This window comes from Rhyacophila brunnea, unplaced genomic scaffold, assembly GCF_057557595.1.
Source record: "Rhyacophila brunnea isolate RB1 unplaced genomic scaffold, BYU_Rbru_1.0 scaffold_23, whole genome shotgun sequence".
NCBI lineage: Eukaryota > Metazoa > Arthropoda > Insecta > Trichoptera > Rhyacophilidae > Rhyacophila > Rhyacophila brunnea.
Window position 1 is genome coordinate 10,750,143 of NW_028232893.1, and position 20,709 is coordinate 10,770,851.

Genomic DNA, 20,709 nt, shown 5'->3' on the forward strand with positions numbered 1-20,709 from the left:
TTGCCCATCTTTTTTGTAATTGGTTCTATCAATCCGAATTTTCAAAAAATTACACAAGTACTTTTAAGTTTAAAGGATTTTAATAGACAGTATGCAGGTCACCACCAACCGTGCATGGTTCCTGTTATTTCTGTCAAAGCATTTTAAAGTTGTACGATGACATTGTATTTAAAATTCAGAAAAAAATATTTATTATAAGTAAGTGTGTTTATTGACCTGTGCCAATTAATTGCTTTGGACAAATGACATGTTTGTTTGTATTGAGACCAAACATCGTAAATGATAGCGTGTTTTACTTTGCTTCAGTATATCACTGCTTTATATAGAGGTTCCTCGAGTTTATAGAAAATGTCCCAAGAGTTCTGGTTCTGCCAGACAAAAGAGATTGGGAATAACTTTTACACTTAGCCACACCGCCTTCTGCAAGTTTTTTCACTGGCGCTGTGCAATATTCGAATGACGTTACCGAAATGAAAGTTAATTTTTAGGTTAGTATATCGACTGTCTGAATACAAAAATAATTTTCTTGAATATTTTTATAGATGTAGGAATATGTCATATTTAAAAAGTTCATCGACAAATTTAAATAATAATTCGTAATACTTATTAAACACTTTCATAATTACACTAAATAATTATAAATTCTATTCGATAAAACGCAGCAAAGAATATTATTTAATTTTCACTTCACTAACAAGACACATAAATTTCATGTATTTTAATTACAATATAATCTACGCTTACATATAACATCTTGAATATATCTAACTTAGATTATTTTTTTTTTATAAGAACGAAATAAGTAATGAAAATTTAGAATTTCTTTCACTAAAAGTAAACTTTTAGATACAATATGTAAATATGTGTGCATTTTACAAAAAAAGCAACCCTTCTTTCAGGCATAAAAAAATACAGAATTACGAAGTGGAATGTGAATTAATTTTTAGTGTAAAACGAGTTTATTAATTTTTAATAGAAATTACAATATTCCTTGATTTACGAAATTTTAAAAATACAGCCATATAATATGTGTAGCGTCCCTCTCAAGTCAGTTCGTTGCAGGCCTCGGTAGAAGGCACACGCGTTACACAATCACGCACACAAGTCCAAATTAATGATCATATTATAATCAACTCAAATAAATCTAATATCAAAAGTGTTCGAATGCGATCATTTGCTTTAAAGCAACATCTTTTTTTAAAATGTCCAATGCAGTCAGTACAATGCAGCTTAATTCAAAACTGTCAAAATAAACACAAATAATTATTATTCCGGTTAATTTTTTCTAATTACAAGTAGGAAAGTTGTGTTCGTAACCCGATTTCTTGATATGGCGCTTGGTCCGTAAATCCAACGGGGTCATTCATATAACATCACACCGTAAAGAGGGAGGAGACATAATGAAATGCAATGATTTATAACAAAAGGAATTATTGTAAAAAAATTACAAATCTAACAAAATATAAAATCCAGATTTTTCTGAGATTAAAATATTTCACGAGAACATTATACTGAACTTGAATGAACACGTTTTTAAAAAATTGCATTAAAAATGTGAGAAAATTTAGAATTTAGACAGGGTGGTAAAAGGGGAAGGCAGTCTGTCAAAATTAGAAAAATCGTGTGATATCATTTACAGAATTTAATTTGTAAAAAATAATAATATTGACTTTAGAAAGGAAAAAGGGTGTAAGTAACCCTCAGTTTTTTCTAAATAAGTTTTATTGCATAATAACTTTGCACACAACTAAATACACATTGTGTTCAGAGGATGTAAAGCTGCAAATGCTGATTTATTATCTAAATTTAGCTAACAATTAAGTGATGTCATAAAAATGACTTAAATAATTAATATTAGGCATATAAAAACAAAATTAATATGTAAGTAGTATTAAGGTTATGCCTATTTTGTATTTCAACTCTGACCGAAAGCCATAGCAAACACGTTTTTGTGCCTCCTGTAAAATGTGATCTATGCGGATCACGACCTTCTTCCTTTCCAAAGTCGATATGTATTATCCGTGCGTAGAATTGAGATTTTTACAAATTCAACGTTAACTTCGGATCTCACTATTTTTTACATTCATAAATCAAGGAATAAGTGTAATTCAAAAAAAAGTGAACCTCGTTTGAACAAAAATAAAATGTAACAAGATTTTTTTTATTCCTTTGGTGTTACGTTTATATAATTTTTAGCATTTAGAATTAAGAGAAATAAAATCAATCGAAGAAATGGCACATTATCGTTACTTACATAAATGGTATATTATTAATTCTAAGGCCCATAATTTTTATTCTTTATTTAATATTATATAAACATAAAATCGACTATTGATAATACCTATACATTTTAATATAACATCACATCTTTACTAATTCTAATCGAAACTGCGCCACTTAAGTGTTTTCATTCAATTATTTCTGCATGAATGTCCACGAGTTTAAAATTATTCTTTGTAATAATTAAAACATTCTTCGTAAATAATTATTAATAAAAATCTTAATTAATTTAAAGTCTACAAATGCCTTTAAATCTAACACGCAATATAGTAATAATTAATATGTAAACTATTTTTTAATAATATAATTTATATCCTTAAACGTTCACTAATGAAAATTTCAAGGCGGTAACTTGGTTAATTTACGACAAAGGTAACACTGTTTGAGAAGCGCTGGATGATGAGAGAAGCTTGATTCAACACGGAAAAGGGTTAAGAGCGGACAGATCGATAAGTCATGATGATGTGGGCGTTATAAAAGTCAATTAGATTTCATCACCAGTCCAGGATAGTGGATAGATCTCGAAACAACTCAAGCAAAATGTGTAATAAAAGTAAGGTTTACGAAATGTGAATTTACCGGAGAAACTTTACGATATGGAAACAAAGATTAAAACAACGTAAAGGGTCTAAAAATTCTGGGAAAAATTATTCATTGCGAGGAATATGAAAACTCTAATACTTTGGTCACATACGAAATGATAAATACGCATTTCAGTTGACAGAAGAATCTGACCAAAGTCATCTTTCAGAGCTGCACTATGACACGATTTCGACACTTACTAACTTTTGGCAGTAATCCGACGATCTTAAATATTGTGTTTCTATCACCACCGTCAACCGCACAATATCACCAGTGCTTCTCACCAATGTTACCACAAAAATAAAACGATGATTTAGATCATTCAGATATCAATTTACAACAATAATATGAGACCAATCAAAGACGATGACTTTCTGTGATTCAAATTGTTGTATGTAATGTTAAAAAAATACTTTTTTAACGAAGCGCCATCATATTTAATCATTTACTACAAAAATACTTTTCTGGTCAAGTCTTACAATCCGATATTACATTCGAGGGTTCATTACGCTAGCTAATCAAATATGGTTTTTCTCTTTAAGTTCATTGTTTCATTACCTTATTATTCTATACAAAGGAGGTAACTTGATGCAAGTTTTTATCGTTTGGTATATCCAAAGGTTTCTGATACAATAAGAATATACTTGCAACCAACCCAACAATGCTCATCCAGCCGTAATGGTAGTCAAAAACTCATTTTTATCTCGTATAGGGAACGTTTTGGCTTCCGAGCATTGTGAGACTGATAGCTGTATAGAATGTCGATTATTTTAAAATTATGTACCAATGGATTCGTAAGCAAATATTGTATGTTAAGTTTTAATTAAAATTGAATTACGAACAATTTTAATATATATTAATTAATAATTCATTCAAATATATATGTCAATTCAATTATCTGAACTCATACAAAACTGGATATAAAACATTTGTGCGGTAATCTATCAATATAAGATAATAATGGGCTGTAATAATCATTGACAATAAAATTTAACGGCTTGACTAATTGAATGAGTTTGGCAGAAAATACTTGGCAGTAAAATGCTAATTAAGAAAATTGAAAAGAGGTAGTGATGCCTTCATTGTGTACAAGAGTGAAATGCATCTTGATATATCTTTCCCGGTGTGAGTTTACAAGTAGGCGGCAACTAAAATTTAATAAGTCATATGTCGGGTACTAGAGCTTTCTCCGATGTCTGTATCCAGGGAAATTACTCACGTATGACAGAAGTTTATCATCCACCGTACAAGAAAAAAAAAGCATATCATACATACTATATAAAGGATTAGAAGACAGGAGTAAATTAAAATACCCAAGTTGACAATGCAAATCAAAATCTAAATGTTTCAAATGAAACAACGAAATATGAAAACAACCGACATTCACAAGTAAAAACAAAAATTTCAAACTAAACTATAACGGCTTGGCCACACTGCTCCTTCCAAGACATCCAGTTCCGCAACGGTGTTTTGATGTCTATATAAATACGTGTTTTCTGTTTCCACAATTCAGCTCCATGTGACCAGACCGCAGTCCATTATAGCCCGCTAACTAAGAAAATTTCAATCAAAATATTATTTTAAATTGCTCAATGTTGTAATTGATTTTATATGTAGTTCTTAAATGTCACTTACACCCTTGTAATTCTATATAGTTACTAACGACATATTATAACCCTTAAACGTCAATTACAAAGTTGTAAGTTAGTTTGATCTGATAAAACGAAAAAGGCCTATCTGACGAAAAAAAAACTAATTATACAAAGACGATGTTCAGATTTTTCGAACATTTGAAGTATATATTTCATTTTCCGAAATGGGCGTATAATAGGACAAAAAATAAGAGTTAATAAACTACACACGACTTTAAGGCATAATTAATATTGCCTTGATTTACATACTAAAAAAATCAACACAGCTATATTGCCATGGCTTCCGTTTTAAGACTGACGTGTTTTCAAAGTTGCCGCATCGTTACTATAATAGAATTTAACCGAAATTAATTATGGAAAAAAATTAAACAAGAAATTTGTGCAAACATGCTTTTCGAATCCTTCATAATAACGCACACTTTGGTAGCATGATATTTTATTCATTCTAGACATACTTTCAATACTAAATTTAAACGTTACAAAAAAATAATAGCAGAAATAGTAAATATTTTATGTCATTATAATTAATATCTCTTTTTTGTATTGTTAAACAACAATATTACACCAGCATCCTAACAATGTGATTCATACAAAAGCGCAGATTCTACACAGATGTGAATATAGTCAATAGCCTGTACAAAATCTTCGGTATAGTTTTAGTAAATAAAACAGTATTAATTTTATTACATGATTTACAATTGATATTTTTATCACGTGTCAAAAGCGTTGAGAGTTTGCACTCTACAATGGCCCGTTGAGATACATTTAACCAGTGATTTAGTCATAATTATTACCTTAACCAAAGACAGTACACGGATACAACAAGAAAAATGCTTGTAACCATATTAGGAACAACCAATAAACATTTATGTGCCCTAATATCATTGCTTGAATGTTACAAAGTTCTATGATAAACTTGGGTGAAGTGTTGCAATAATGTAACAAGGTTGTATGTCACATTTTTTGTATATATTAAAATTAAAAGTGTTACATATTATTTCTGTTCAATATTAGAAAGTCATATGTAACTTTTTTTTTTTAGGCTAAACATATTTTTAAATAATTATATCACATACTGAGATAGGAAATCATTTTATTCGAACATAATATAGAACACATATTACTGCAAAATAAAGGCTAAGCACACATGAACGATTAATGGATCAGCTGATCGACAATCGAGTAGTTAAGACATGGGCGTTGAATGGAGAAATGATCCTGTATCCAGTCACAGACTTCAGACTAATCGCGTCTGGCCAAGTGCGTTAATTAATTGTTCATGCGTTTAACCTTCCAATACTGAATTTTTGAATGACATAATTTTCTCAAAAATTTCCAAATATATTAAGAACCCTGTAAAACTGCAGCATCAATATGAACAGTTGCGCGAGTTATTACATAACTGCGAGTTGATTAGTTTTGAGTTAATCGAGCGTAGAATTCTGAGTAGCAAACAGCTGATAAAATATAGCAATGCCTATTGAAGAGACAAAATTTACAGAAATCTGAATTAAAGTATGTAACTGACTGCAATTCAAAAGATTTTTTTCATTACAACAAGTTAGAAAAAGGGGTGGTGATATTCTTGAATGCAGTATGTGAACAAGAAACACAAATACTTAAATTGACTAAATCACTGGATTGATCTAAACGTTGCCATTAATTGTTTAAGGTATGTAATTTTTTTCAATTAAGTAAAGTCAAAGTAAATACGCTAAAATATAATTTATAATCTAAATAAAACGTAAAGTGAAAACATAATTCTGGCAAGCAAAGTACTAAATACTAAACTTGTGATTTTTGAAAACTTTTTCGAATCTAGATCAGATCGAAACGTGAATATATAATTAAAGCCGACGTTCTTTCAAAGTGTTTTGTTGAACACTTTCAAATGTTGAATCTCGCGTAAATTTGCCAACGAGACACAATATAATTAATATACGAATAATATTTGGATCACAATGGTGGTGGGTTGTTCGTCTATCATTTAGTTTTTCTCCTGTCGACGAGTTTGACGTCTTTGACGTGCAGGTTGTGTTTTGACTTGGCGGCGAATTTTATGACGGCCTGCGTGGACACCAGGGGGACGTGCCGAACGTCCAGTCTGAAATGAAAACAATAAAACCACGAATTTATAATTAGTCTAGTCATATTAGAGTGTTACCTGGTCATAGTAGACGCGGCCCTAGTGGTACAGTACGTAAGGTGCTGGCTGGCCTTTCATCCGGAGACTCCGGTATTCGATTATTTTTGAGGTTAAAACATATTTATATGATTTTCTCAAAGCTAGGGTGTTTATGATTGTTTCTTTTGTATTACTAATTTACTGTTAAATATCACTTTTACAGATTAGATGACAAATCGGTGGATCCGAAGCCAAACAAAAGTGACCCAACATACTGTAGCGAATTGTTAGGTTGAAATAGAAAGAGTGGAGAACATGAACAATTAAAAAGCTAAGCAATTACCTGACGAGGTTCTGACAAGACGAGAGGTGATCGAGTGCTGTCTCGGTGAGGAGTCTGCAGCCAGCGAGGCTAAGTCTTTCCAGGGAGCGAGAGGATCCCAACTGCGCCACGCCTGCGTCAGTCACGCGGGCGCACGACGAGAGGTCCAGTTCAGACAGCACCGACAGGGCTTGCGTTACATACCTGCAGGATGAAACAGTTATTGTAAGTTACAGGGAAAACTTGAGGTGCCACAAAATTTTCAAATCTTGTGAATTATTTGTGGAATAAAAAAAAAAGTATTAGCAAGAGCAAGTACATTATAACTAAAATTTGGAGAGATCCTGACGTCGGTTAGTAATTAAGGTAATTAATTCTGACCATGTCCGATCCTAATAAGATCATATGGGCTAGTTTGCATTGACAGATTTACTTTTTACGAGAAATGTATGTTAGCCACTTGCTCAACCTATTAGGTCCATACTCTGAATCATACACAAATTGAAAAACAATATGTGTACTTGCCAGACCCAGGATTCGAACCTGGCACCCACAACGCTATAGGCCGACGCTTCAGCCGCGCGGCTATCGTGGCTACCTTGATTTAATAAACAAAAGCTGATAGCCATTTGACAAGCACTTCGAGATGTAAAAACAGGTATACAGTCCCGTCAGGCGTTATTTTTCTAGTGGGCGTACTATCCGAGGTGTTTTCAAATTATGTATCTTCAATACATTCTCAAATCTTGTGAATTATCCGTTGAATAAAAAAAAAATAGTAAAAAACTATCAACATTGCTCCCACTCTAATTATACCGAGAGTTCCGCTATTGGTCAAAAAATATTTAAAATGGTGGCTCATAGAGTTTACCTACTTTGAAACTAGCCTCCTATTTTTAATACTATTCTTATATCAAAAGGTGCTCGATTTGATACATCGTTAAGTTGGTAGAGAACCCGAATCGTAAAAGATGTCAACAAAAAAGTGCTTTAAAGCGGACAAACAGGTATATAGGTTAAGTATACATAAGTGAATGTTGAGAATAAAAGTATATCAACCTCATGGATACATCAGTGATGTCTGTTCCAGCCAGCCTCAAAAGCTTGAGGTGCCTCAGCCGGGACTTCGAGTCAGTCAACCCCGGCCTGGAATCCTGCGGCGGTGCCAGGACCTCTCTCAGGCAAGCGTCTCCCATTCCCGGAGCAAAGGACAAGTCAAGGGTGTGAAGAGGGGGGCAGCAGCATGTGCGTAAGGCGAGGGCCGCCGCCCCGGAGCTGCCTGATAGTGATAGTGAACGCAGGGCAGGTAGGCGGGTGATTAACCTGGAATGAATTCAAAGATATAATTAATTTTCTTCACTGTTATCATTAGCGCAAGGAAGTGTTAGCCAAACCAAGGCGCATTAGATGATTACAATTGCATCTTTGCGCCTACTTATTCTTTTGAAGTAGGCGCCATAACTGAATACATCTTCACATTTTCAACACCTTTCAGCTTTCTTACTCATCAGTTTGTCCCATTTTTTAGACAGTTGACAATTGTAGGATGTGAACAGTCACGAATAACTGATTCAAATTTAAAGAATTCTCTGCTGCTCTCAGTAACAAATTTAACACCAAACATTGAAAGACTAGCGAAATCCAAACGCTCAAAAGCTCTCAGTGCCCCCCGCCAGGGTTCTCTTTCTCTCATCACATCCAACAACTGTGGTCAGAGTTATCTTCACCAAATGAGACTCTCCGGCAACTGTAGCACCATCAGCAGGGTCCACGACAGCGATCATCCTCTCGTCCAAGAGATCATTTCTGACTATTGTAGATTGGTGCTCCAATAAACGTGTGTGCTTTGAACTGGTATAAATTAATTGATTTAATGGCGTGATTGAGTTATTTCTTTTCCTCCCCTAAGCGAAGCAAATCCTACCCCATATCCCTATTTTCCAACCCCAACCGTGAACGTAAGAAGGTAGAAAAGGTGCTTGGGTTCTATGGTACATCTGAACTCGCCTGTGAAAAAAATTGGCGCATGGTATGCAAAAGGTTGGCCACCCCTGTTGGAGGGATGACTGTGACGACATTGCAAATATGTCCGTATGAGGTCACGACCGCGCGGACTGTCCTGGAAAGGAGATCCCTCCAAAATACGTCGCCTGCCACCGCCATAAATGCCAGAATGATCATCCGACTCACAATACTTCTTGCCCAGCTTGCCTGTATGCGAACGAGAACAGGCAATGACAGACTATGCATTAAAATGATTTACTTTGCTCTACTAAATGTGGGCAAGGGAAAGGTCAGTACACTAGAGTTGGAGACCTTGATGCCCAAGAAGGGCCTGGATGTGGCGCTTGTGCAAGAGCCATATCGCTGGTGCCCTAAAATCAGATATACTGACCATGCCAACTGTCTCCTGGCCAGGTTACTCCATTCAATGCCGAGCGATTGTGGTTGCCTCCGAGCGATCCCCGCCAGGTGGACAGCAGTCAGCCGGCACTGCATGAAAGACATGTTCCTCCATAGAACCGGCTCCACCTGTGAATCATTAAAATAATATTATTGATGGATTGATAAAAACAGTAATTGGTATTTTATAAAAAAAATTATATATCTCTCACTTTAACAGCTTCGCTGCCTCCCTATATAGTATAGAATTGACCCCATTTGCCAACCCACGAAAACGTAAAAATTAGGTCAAGGTAGACGAAACTAAGTGATGACTGTATTCAGAATTTTTTTATTAGTCGTTAACATGTCAATACGCCTGTATAAAATAATGTCGCCGGTCGGAGCCGCCGGCACTGGCAATGAACTTGAACTTGAAAGGTTGAAAAGGTATTTGTTATAATAACATAACAAGTCGTATATTATAAAATTTGTCACAGTACATTCACATTGAAAACATTCAAGTGGATTTTATGAATGTCGTCCTTGTAAAATGATCGAAAAAATAATACACAGTTTTGTTTTATGGCTTATTGGGCCTGACATAAAATTAAAATTTATTGGTTTCTTAATTATTTAAAAAAAAAAAAAAAAACGCCGAAATGACGCCGTGGGTCCCAGGTTCGAATCCTGGGTCTGGCAAGTACACATATTGTTTTTCAATTTGTGTGTGAGTCAGGGTATGGACCTAATAGGTTGAGCAAGTGGCTGACATCCATTTCTCGTAAAAACAAAATCTGTTAATACAAACCTCTACTCTGTGGAGGCCCATATGATCCTATTAGGATCGGACATGGTCGGAAATTATTTTTATGGGATTTGGTGCTCCCATGTGTTATGAAAAGTATCAAATTTCAAAGCAATCCAAAAAACTTTTTATCTTTATAAAATCATACTGAAAAATATTCTAAATAACCTAATGCTGCCACTGCCGAACATGTGATAAGTGATAATGATAAGTGGTATGTAGTTAGGACCTTATGAAACACAGTGCCGAAAAATGTCTATAAAAAAAACAAATTAAAAACCAACTATCGAAAAATATCGGTAACGTATTCATCTACGATGCCAGCTAAGAAATAAATCACTCAATGGTAGTGCCAGTGAAATAATGACAATTTCGTGATTACTATACAGGCGGCTCCGATCGGATACGGCGGCACCGACTATGAGTGGTGACGCGGCTCCGATCGGAGCCGGAAGGCAGCGAAGATGTTAAGAGTGGCGCAACATGGCATGGGAAGGTGCAAGTTGGGCATAATGCGGAAAGACCATAAAAGCAACCAATGGATAACAGAGGCAAACAATGAGCCATGTTATGTGAGAAAGAATCAGCTGATAAAATTTCTAAATCCCAATTCAATAGAGGGAGTCGGAATTTCCAATGGGAAAATAGTGAGTGGGGAGTACCTAATTTTAATTTAAAATGTCGTTAATTCTTGTGTTTTTGCAGTTAAGGTGATGTCTCTAGGTAAAGTTGTTATCGAAAAATAGGTAGAAAAGTTTATTAATCGGTAGATATATATTCAAAAGTAATGAGAAAAATAAAATAAAAAATTAAGATGTATCGTGGAGTTCTATATACCAAAAATACGTGTCAAATTCGGTACATTTCTATCGGGTGGTAAGAATGAATGACATAAGATTTATTATCAAAATTACGATAAAAATATACCTAAATCTATTACCTAGCGAAACGCTAAACGTAAATTGGAATTTATTATATCCTTATATCTTTTTTTTTAAATTTAAAAAACATCGATTTAGAGGTTAGAAAGCATGCAATTAAAATCGAAATATCTCGGCTTAGACGCAATTTATCGCAAAAAACGATTAGCGTTTCTATTAAAAATATTATTTATTAATTTTTACGGCAGTTATTTAAATTTAATCTTGTATTTTTGTATATTAACGAATCGATAGAAATCGAAACCATAATAATTGCTCGAATTGGCAACATGCTGACAACACTTAGCCGACGCTTGGCCGTATAGTGCTGCCGTCGTGGAATTATTTGGAAACAAAATATCTTCATACAAAATACACACACAACCATAACATGACGTTGAAAATGAAACTCACACATAGACAAGACAAAATAACATTTCTCTGCATTTTGACAAAAATCAGTTTATCAGTTTGAGGCGAAATTGCCATATGAATAAAAATAACTTAATAATTGAAATTACAATATTAACTTAATTTACGTAGAAACCTGCCTATATTCAAAATTTGAAACTGCGAATTATTTGCAATTAGTATTTGCTTAAATTACAACTGTTTTTTATCATTATTTATGATAAAAATAATCAACAAAATAAACAAATCTCGCATTTTAACATATGGTAGCATTCGTGCTCTCGATCGAAGATCGAATATCGGGTTTATGACAATTCTTCTTTATTTGGCCATTATTAGGTATATTGTTTGAAAACAGGAAGGAATCGACTCATCAGTAACATTTTTGTCAAGTAAGTAAACTTTTCAGTGTATAATAAATAATATTATTATCGTACATCAAAATGACAAACTATGTCACGCAGTTTTGATTGTCAAACAAACATTCAAAAATTATTGAAAAGAGTTACATATACTGTATTTTCAATCACCATCATGCATTTATCATCAATATATATTATTTTAGGCGTAGACTCATCGTTTTCGTAGAATTATAAATACTTTACGTTAGTTTGAGGTTATGTTTATGACAAATGTCATCGAGCCCATCTTGTACGTTTTGTAAATTATCTAATAGATAGTGAATTTCTTCCATTCGCATAATATGATTGTAGAACCGAATTTAATAAAATAAAATTTTAATTTCATTCAAAATTACTGAAACTTGTCTCGAAAATGTATCTCATAATCATCATTATAATTATTCACTGTAATCAAATAAATTATTGATTGTAATCAAATATTTTATGTGCTTTCAAACACGTGTCCGTGTTTTTAATACAACATAATCGTAAATTGAAAACGTTATCTACAGTGATAAACTGATAAGTTTGACACGAGTATATGAATGTAATTAGGTTATGTTTTTTTGTTTACATATAGATAAATCTTTTAATACTGATGAACTCGACGAAATATTGGACGACAGACTGCGAAGTCGGCGACGGTTACGAGTCCGACAACAGCGACGACATTTACAACCTTCGACATCACAATCCAGGGTTCTTCCCTGGCTCACAAAATGGTAGGTTTACAATTTTCTTAATATATTTATTGGTTTTATAGACCATCCGGTCATACACTAGATTCATTTTCATTACATGCTTTGGCATAAAAACAAGAATTCATTACATCTTGTACACATGATGTAGCGATTGTCTCGAATGAGGAGTTGACATATTATTGCCCATCATTATTTGTATTTTTACTGCTAAATACTTGAATTAATGAGGAAATATGGATAATGTAATAATATTTTTTTCCTATTGTTTCAGTATGCCGAATGCTGGTCCGGAATTGGAGGAAGATTTGTTGGTGAGAGGGCATGTTGCTGACAATGTCCTCAGCTCCTTTTTCGAATACTTCAACCTCACTCTCTTCGAAAAAATAGCTGAGCAGACAAATTTATATTCAGCACAAAAAAGGGACTTGTGGTCGGTGAATACGAATTCGAAATTCGTATTCACCGGCATCAAAATTATGATGGGTACATTAAGGTTTCCGCAGACTCGAATGTACTGGTGTTATGATCTAAGCATTCCAATCATTAATCAAGCAATGCCCAGAGACGGGTACTTCGAACTGCGGAATCACTTTCATTTTGCAGATAACACTGCTGACCGCACGGGCTGCACAGATAAACTTTGGAAGATTAGTCCCTTTTTAAGTGAGGTTCTAAAAAAATGCCATACTTTGCCCAGACCTGCTCATAACTCCATCGATGAGCAAATGATGCCGTTCACTGGCCGCTGTAGACACAGGCAATTTGTGCTTAACAAGCCAAATCCTGTAGGCCTTAAAAATTTTGTTCTCGCGGCCAGAGATGGATTAGTGATAGATTTTCACATATATGTAGGGAAGGGAACGGTATCAGATGGAGATATGAAGCAGTTCGGTCTGGGCGCAAGTGTGGTCAAGTTACTCTGCCGGACTCTCCCCAATCCTCCTGCATTGTCTATACTGATCGTTTTTTCACTAGTTTGAAGCTCGCCGATTCGTTACTTCACGACAAAATGTTCTTAACTGGAACTGTCAGAAGTAATAGACTCGGCGATGTGATTAAGAAATTAAAAAAACGATAAGGCAATGCAGAGGGGAGATTGGGATGAGAAGGTTCGGTAGGATGACAAAGTCTGTGTAGTCAAGTGGAAAGAAAATAAATCCGTGTTATTATTTTCCACTGCGGTCGGCAGTACTCCTGTTGGTACCTGCATGCGATGGTCGAAGGAAGTAAAGAGGAAGATCAGTGCCACTCAGCCGGCCATTGTAAAGCACTACAATATGTCGATGGGTGGCATTGATCTTTGCGATCGGATAATTACTTATTACAGGACTGCGATGAAGACATGCAAATGGCCTGTGAGGGTTTTTAACCACTTTGTGGACTTGGCGGTGGTAAACTGTTGGCTAATGTATATGCGGAATTGTAAACTAGAAAATGTACCCCGAAAGGATATTATGGGACTGTTGTCGTACTGAATCAGATTAGCGAAAGCTATTATTCGGTATGAAGATCGGGTAGCCAACATTTTAACACTGCCAGCACGAGGTCGGCCAAGAAACATGTCGACATCGCAGGTAGACACAGAGCCACCAGCTCGCAGGAGAACGGTTGTCCCCCAACCGATCGCTGAGGTATGTTTGGACAGCGTTGGCCACCATTCAGCATCCGTGTGCAGATACCCTGGATGCAAGTCCCGCACCAGGTATATTTGCATAAAATGCAATATATACGTGTGCACAAAATTTTGCTTTGAGCTGTATCACACAGTATAGGATGCAGCTCAAAGCAATTTTAAAGTACATATTTAGGGTTTTATTTCATAATTTTAACTAATTTTAAGTGTGAATATATTTAATTATCCTATTTATAAGGTTTTTGTATTATTTTTATTGTGTAATGTTCTATTAAAATTGACCACTCCTATGAACAAGTTGTTTTCTTTACCTTCCCTAAGTTTATAGAGTAGGTAATATTCATCTGCAGTGTGACCTGGTATGTGCATATAGTATATTTTACTTTATAAAATAAAAATAAAAAATTTGTCAATAGACTAATACTTCTCTTCCATATTTTCATTCCTTTGGCCCTATATTGGCCTTTTGTATTCTAAATTTCTATTCAAAATGAAAAAAGAAGTTGGCAAGTATAAATTGATTCAAAACTTTTCTTTTAAATCATAAAAATGTCAATACGATATAATAAAATATTGTACTTATTTAAAAAAATATATAATTATTTGAATAGGTATATATATATAATAATATTATAGTAGAATATATTATTATATTCTTATAATATGTAAATGAATTTTTGTCTAGCGATTTTTTTCATCTGGCAATTTAATTGATATCTGCCATCTGGTTGGAATCGACCAAAGTTTTTAGTAACAGATTTTTAGAAATTCATGGTAGATGCCTTTAAATATAAATAGATGGCGTAAAAGTCACATTATATGTGTAATTTAGGCCAAAGACATCGCCTTAATAATAATTTTTATTTAAATCTAGGAATTTGGAACTAATAATTTTTAAGCCTACTATATTCAAAATGTAGAATTCGCAACTTTATTCGCAATGATGTAGAATTTGTTCATACTGTGTCTATGAAAATTTATGAAAATAATGTGACCAACTTACAGAATATCTAGCCCAGGTCTTGCAGACGAGGGCACAGGTGGCCAGTTCAGCGGGTGAGAGGAACCGGAACACAGGGATGATGCAGTCGTGGTCAAGGCAGAGGGCTGTGCCGGCCGCAGATGCCGAGGCAGACAATTGGCTCAACTGGGCCGGTCGGACTGGATACATTGGGCGCTTCAGGGACTGGAAAAGAATAATTTATTTACACGACTGGACTGATTGAATGAATCTAAAATTGTGTTTTAAAAAATTTATAATTTAATCATGACACTTTCATAAGAAAGTTTCACTTCAAAAACAAATCACAATACCTTCGTGGTGTTAGCACAGAGCTGATTTGCGAGCTGCGCTCTGAGAGCGAACTTCCTAGGCGGGTCTGCGCCATCAGCATTCACCGACTGCGCCTCATTCCCGCCGCCGACTCCTTGACCTGTCGAATCTATCCTCTCGCCGTCTTCGGAGCTCTTTCTCCGCTTGATGTTGGACACGAAGCTGTTCATCTGGGATTGAGTGTGGGGGTCCGAGTGAGAGGGTGGGGATGATGTTGGTTCCACTTTGATTATTGTGGAGTTTGATATTGACTGATCCTCATCTTCTTGTTTAATATCTGGAATAATTAAAGTAAACGATTTACTAGTGAACTTGTTATCAACCCAACAAAACGTTACATTGCAACCAACCGGACATAATATATTATACATTCTTGTGCCAAGTATTATGAAAATCTGTGATAGAACCTTGCAGTTATAATTATTTTTGAGAACTTTTTGGAAACAAAGAGTTAAATTTTTACACAGAGCTGTCCCGATGATTGCAATGGACTTACTTTTTTTCCTTGTCATCAAGTTTCCTGATAAAAATACAAAGGTATATGAGTGCTGTTGATATACTTGCCGAGATAAGGCTGGAGCAGACACGGCCAAAACAAAATTTATATTGCAAACCAGAAATAGAGGGAAATACCTCAAAGATGACATAAAAAGTGAACAGATTAGAGAAATTTGAAGATGTGGTCAGATGGGGAAGAAAGTAAAAACAATTCTGGAATGCACATGTGGCAAGAATGGATGAAACTAAGATCGCACAGAAGCCCCTCTAGCCGTTGTATTCCTGGCAGACCTCCCAAAAGATGAAGAGATACACAGCTGGGACTAAAATAAATTTTATAACATATTCTGCTTTACGATATTGCATCTAAATGTAAGCGCTATTCGAATTACTGAAGAGGGATACCTTTCTATAAAATGGTGTTCAAACCTTGAATGGACATCTTCTGAGGTTGGATGGAACTGGCGTCCGATGACACGGACATGCGCCGGAGATCCGAAGACTTCTGTCGGGCTCGGAAATGGCGGGGCTGCAAAAAAAATATAATGTTAGCCTATCCAGCTACCACAATGATATATTTTCTATAAAGTGAAATCACTGCTAGCAAGTACCATTAATCAAATGCCTACTGTCAAAATTTCAGTCATATCCGATGCGTAGTAGTTGACGTTTGACAGTCACCACCTGAATCATAAACTAGTCCTGTGCTCTAATAAAATATTTTTATTTGAAGAAGTTAACAGTCTCACTGTGGAAGTTTTATATAATATTAAATTTGCTTCTTCAAACTTGACTCATCAATAGAAAGATGAACATACCCTGTAGTCGTGATTGAGGCCCATGTTGGTGCACTGAGGGCACTCCCAGGAGTTGGGCAGGTCTTCGCTGGGGGAGGTTCCTCCAGGAGGAACGCAGGCCGGGTGGCAGATGGAATAGCACACCGCGCACTCCATTAACATCGATGGACCGCAACGACCTGCACATTGAACAATTCATTTTACTCATACAGATACTTGGGCCTGAACACATATTTTCATACTTATAATATATTCACTTAGCTCGAACTGACGAAACCCATACCTATCCACATCGGAAAATACGTATTTACAATACGACTCATTACTTGGTTATTTAGCGATTACCGTAAAAAAAAAAACTAGTTGCGAAAATTTGATAGCAAATGGTATTATAATTACGTTTGCCTTGCTTGTAAAGATTACACACAGTGACATCTCCATTGAACTTATGGATTATTGATGCCTATTCAATGTTAGTGTAAGTGAGTTGTGACTGGTCATAAAGAATTGTCTAGTTTCTATACAGATAAAGATTAGCGGATTGTGACCAGTCTGCCGCAGACCAAAAAAACAAACTATATTTAATAGATATGAGAATAACAATCTACTAACAGCGGTTATATCTTTCTGCTGTGGTATCTCTAGGTTGGTTGGAATACGTTCATCTCACACTATTATAATACTCATGGTAGCTGAGTTAGTAGAGCGGCCACCATGAAGCTGTGGGGTCGTTGGATTAATCCCGCAGCTGGGCAAATAAAAGTGTCACTCAGTCTTTTTTATGTGTATCAGAAAAATACTGAAGATAAAACATTTAACTTCCAGCGCATCTATTCTATACACAAGACTGCTATCGGTGGCTATCGAGGTATTATAATTGTTACAATAAGTTGTCTGTACAGAATAACTGTCAAAACTGTCCATCTCTCTCTAAAAGTTTACACAGCCAAGAGAGGTGTTGTTAAAACATAGCATTTATTGTAACAATTGCAATTAACTTATACATAAATATGATAAATAACCCTCGATAGTCGCCAATAGCAATCTTGTGTATACAATAGATGCGCAGGTCCCATGAGTGCGACTGCTGTGTAACAATTTTTTTCGGTTAACCATCGCCTAGCCCCCCCCCCCACATCGACACTCTTCGCCGTTGAATAGATGGATGTATGTTCGAATGATATACGTATGCCAGTAGTGCACCCAGGGGGGGGGCCAGGGGGCCTTGGCCCCCCCCAAAATATGAAAATCATCAGAATGATTTTACATATTGAAATCGAAAGCCAATAAACTATACCTTGGGCTTAGACAAACAACACGGCAAAAAATGATTTGTAATTCTCCAGCACCCTTTTTAGTAATATTTCTTAGATTTTAATTTCTAATACAAAAATTTCGAAACACTAATGTCAGGTTTTTTTAGAAACCCGTTCCCTAATGAAATTCTCGGTGTCCACCCGAATTCCGGAGTGGTATAGGTCATGGCTGGGGAGGGTTGACAGGTCTAGCCTGGGGGCCCGGGCTGTGGGGGGCCCGGCGTGTCGGGTTGACCAGATAAGTGAGATAAACACATATCATAAATTAGCTGTAATAGTAAAAAAAGTCGCCTGCGGCGCTATTATACTTCATGACTGTGAACATTTTAATTTATATAAATGTCCAATATATTTTCTGATTATTATGTGTCGACAGCTCCGTTATTAAAGTAGATGACGTACTGAAAATCGCCAATAATTCACTGTATAAGTACCCTAAATTTGAACTAAAACACAATTTGAAAAACGTTAATGTAGTGTTTCACACTGCCTTTAATCTAAGCGGTGGATAGGGGGCCTGTCAAATACCCTAGCCCAGTGGTCGGCAAACTCATTAGTCAATAGAGCCAAATATCAACAGTAAAACGATTGAGATTTCTTTTGAGAGCCAAATTTCTTAAACTTAAATTATATACGTAGGTAGTTTAGTTAAAGTCCTAATTAAATTATAGGTAGGTACACTGAATAAAACTGAATATCATACGTAATAATGATCTTATTTATTAATAAAAATTAAATTGTAAGTAAGGTATCCATACAATTGAATCATGACAATGACTGACAATTTCAATGTGAATAATGGCCTTGCATCTCCTTGTAAAGTTTGGGTAAGTCAGGTTCGTATGTTGTTGATTTAATTTTAAGCACGATTCCAGGTTCTCATCAATAAATCGATTTCTCAATTTACTCTTGATTTCCTCTCTTGGAAATCTTTTTACTAACCACAAAACTTGCAATATTAACATTGTTGAAAGATTTTATTCAGTACCTAATTAAATACAGAACTTTATTTTTCTTGACTCTTCTCCTCAGCTGCTTTCTTCCTTGCATCATCGACAGAATATTTCGCGCAAAATTACTAGTTTTTAGTTGTAGTATCTCTCTAAATTTGAATGCGTCAATTTTTCCCGACACATAAATACAGGTCGGGAAGCCATTTAAGTTTTGAATAAACGCGAAGTCTCGGTCTACTCAACATTACATTTACGGTTATCCTCTTCCATTTTCTTTGCTTCTTCTTTGTAGCCATGTCAAATATGACAGAGCGCATCTGTGGCAGAGCCGCACTCAAAGGGCCAAAGAGCCGCAGTTTGCCGACCACTGCCCTAGCCTGAGGGCCCGTTTCAGGATGTGGGGGCCATGGTGTAGGTACACAGAGTGCAATAGACAAAAGACCGATAAACGAGATATAAGGCTGTGTTGTATTGAGTAGGTTGTGTATAATTTAACCCTTTTGCTCCCGCCAGATTTAGCCTAGCATATGTGAAAACTCCCAAGCACTTTTTGCATAAAAATCACTCGTTTAGTTTTTTTTTAATAAATAATTCTATACATGTTTAAAAAATTTGAAACTTTTGTTGTGTATGCTCAATAGTGTATAAAGTAATAATAAGTAATAATATTGAGAGTTTACCTACATAAACAAAAGAAAAAAAATAATGTATACATATTTATTTAGAAATAAAAAGATAAAACTAAGTTTGAACTACAAAATACATGTGAAAACATTTTTTTATTTATAATTGAGGTATCTAGTTCTCTAGTATAATCTATTCTTACTTACTAACAGAAAAAAAAAATTAAAAAAAAAATTTTCTCTATGAAATAGAATTTTTATAAAAAAAATCGCACTTTTGCAAAAAAATGTTCTTGGATAAAAAAGTTTTTTTTGCATAACTTATTACTAATATGGATTACTAGCACTTATGATTAGTGAAACATAAGCCATGGATTCCTTTTTGACATTTTGTGCATATTGTACGACTTCTTCGTCGCTTTCCAACACCCCTATTTTTCTCCCTGTTGCTACATACGCAGCAGTCTTTCTCCTTTCTATTCGGAAGTGTCTCCAATTTTCGAACAGTGTTTGACCTTTCTACAGCTGGTAAGCCATTTTTCACTTGAAGCCACTCCTCACTGAGATCACCAATAATTGAAATAATAAATTTTAGTCTGGTTAAAGGCTTTGTTGTTTCAGGCAAATTATCTTTATAAATTATATAGCTATTTAGGATCATTCTTGAAAAAATGTTGAAGCATATTTTTTTCCAGTATTTAACTGTCCGTCGTTCATCCAAGTAAGTATACAGCATCATGTCCGAAGTATCTATACCACCCATATAATCATTGTACGATTGTATTATGGATGGTTTTACCACTTCTCTTGTTCGACTCCGGCGAGTAATGGTACGAATGGTACTTTCAGCTTTACACTTCGTCGATAATAACAATACTGGAAACCGTTGAGATCGTTTTTCCCGAAATGCTGCAGCAAGCATGGGACCTTGACGGAAATATCGCTTTTCCCCGACATCGAATTTTTTCGAAA

At 35.1% G+C, this 20,709-nt stretch overlaps 1 protein-coding gene and 1 long non-coding RNA gene across 2 annotated transcripts in view; one reads left to right on the forward strand and one right to left on the reverse strand.

Annotated features, from left to right (window-relative positions):
* Nucleotides 1–5,054: 5,054 nt before the first annotated feature.
* Nucleotides 5,055–20,709, reverse strand: part of Kdm2 (Lysine demethylase 2) — a 52,371-nt gene continuing 36,716 nt past the window's right edge. Inside the window, exons 13-20 of the mRNA XM_085950101.1 lie at nt 16,867–17,024; nt 16,478–16,577; nt 15,532–15,827; nt 15,221–15,403; nt 9,357–9,493; nt 8,021–8,284; nt 6,983–7,165; nt 5,055–6,618 (exon numbers count right to left, since the gene is read on the reverse strand). Of these exons, the coding sequence (XP_085806227.1) occupies nt 6,498–6,618; nt 6,983–7,165; nt 8,021–8,284; nt 9,357–9,493; nt 15,221–15,403; nt 15,532–15,827; nt 16,478–16,577; nt 16,867–17,024 (1,442 nt within the window). The 3' untranslated portion in view covers nt 5,055–6,497. The remainder of the gene's footprint in view (nt 6,619–6,982; nt 7,166–8,020; nt 8,285–9,356; nt 9,494–15,220; nt 15,404–15,531; nt 15,828–16,477; nt 16,578–16,866; nt 17,025–20,709) is intronic.
* Nucleotides 11,753–14,509, forward strand: LOC147069475 (uncharacterized). The gene is made up of 3 exons (XR_015071157.1): nt 11,753–11,874; nt 12,464–12,605; nt 12,856–14,509. It is a non-coding gene; the product is annotated as an uncharacterized LOC147069475 (long non-coding RNA).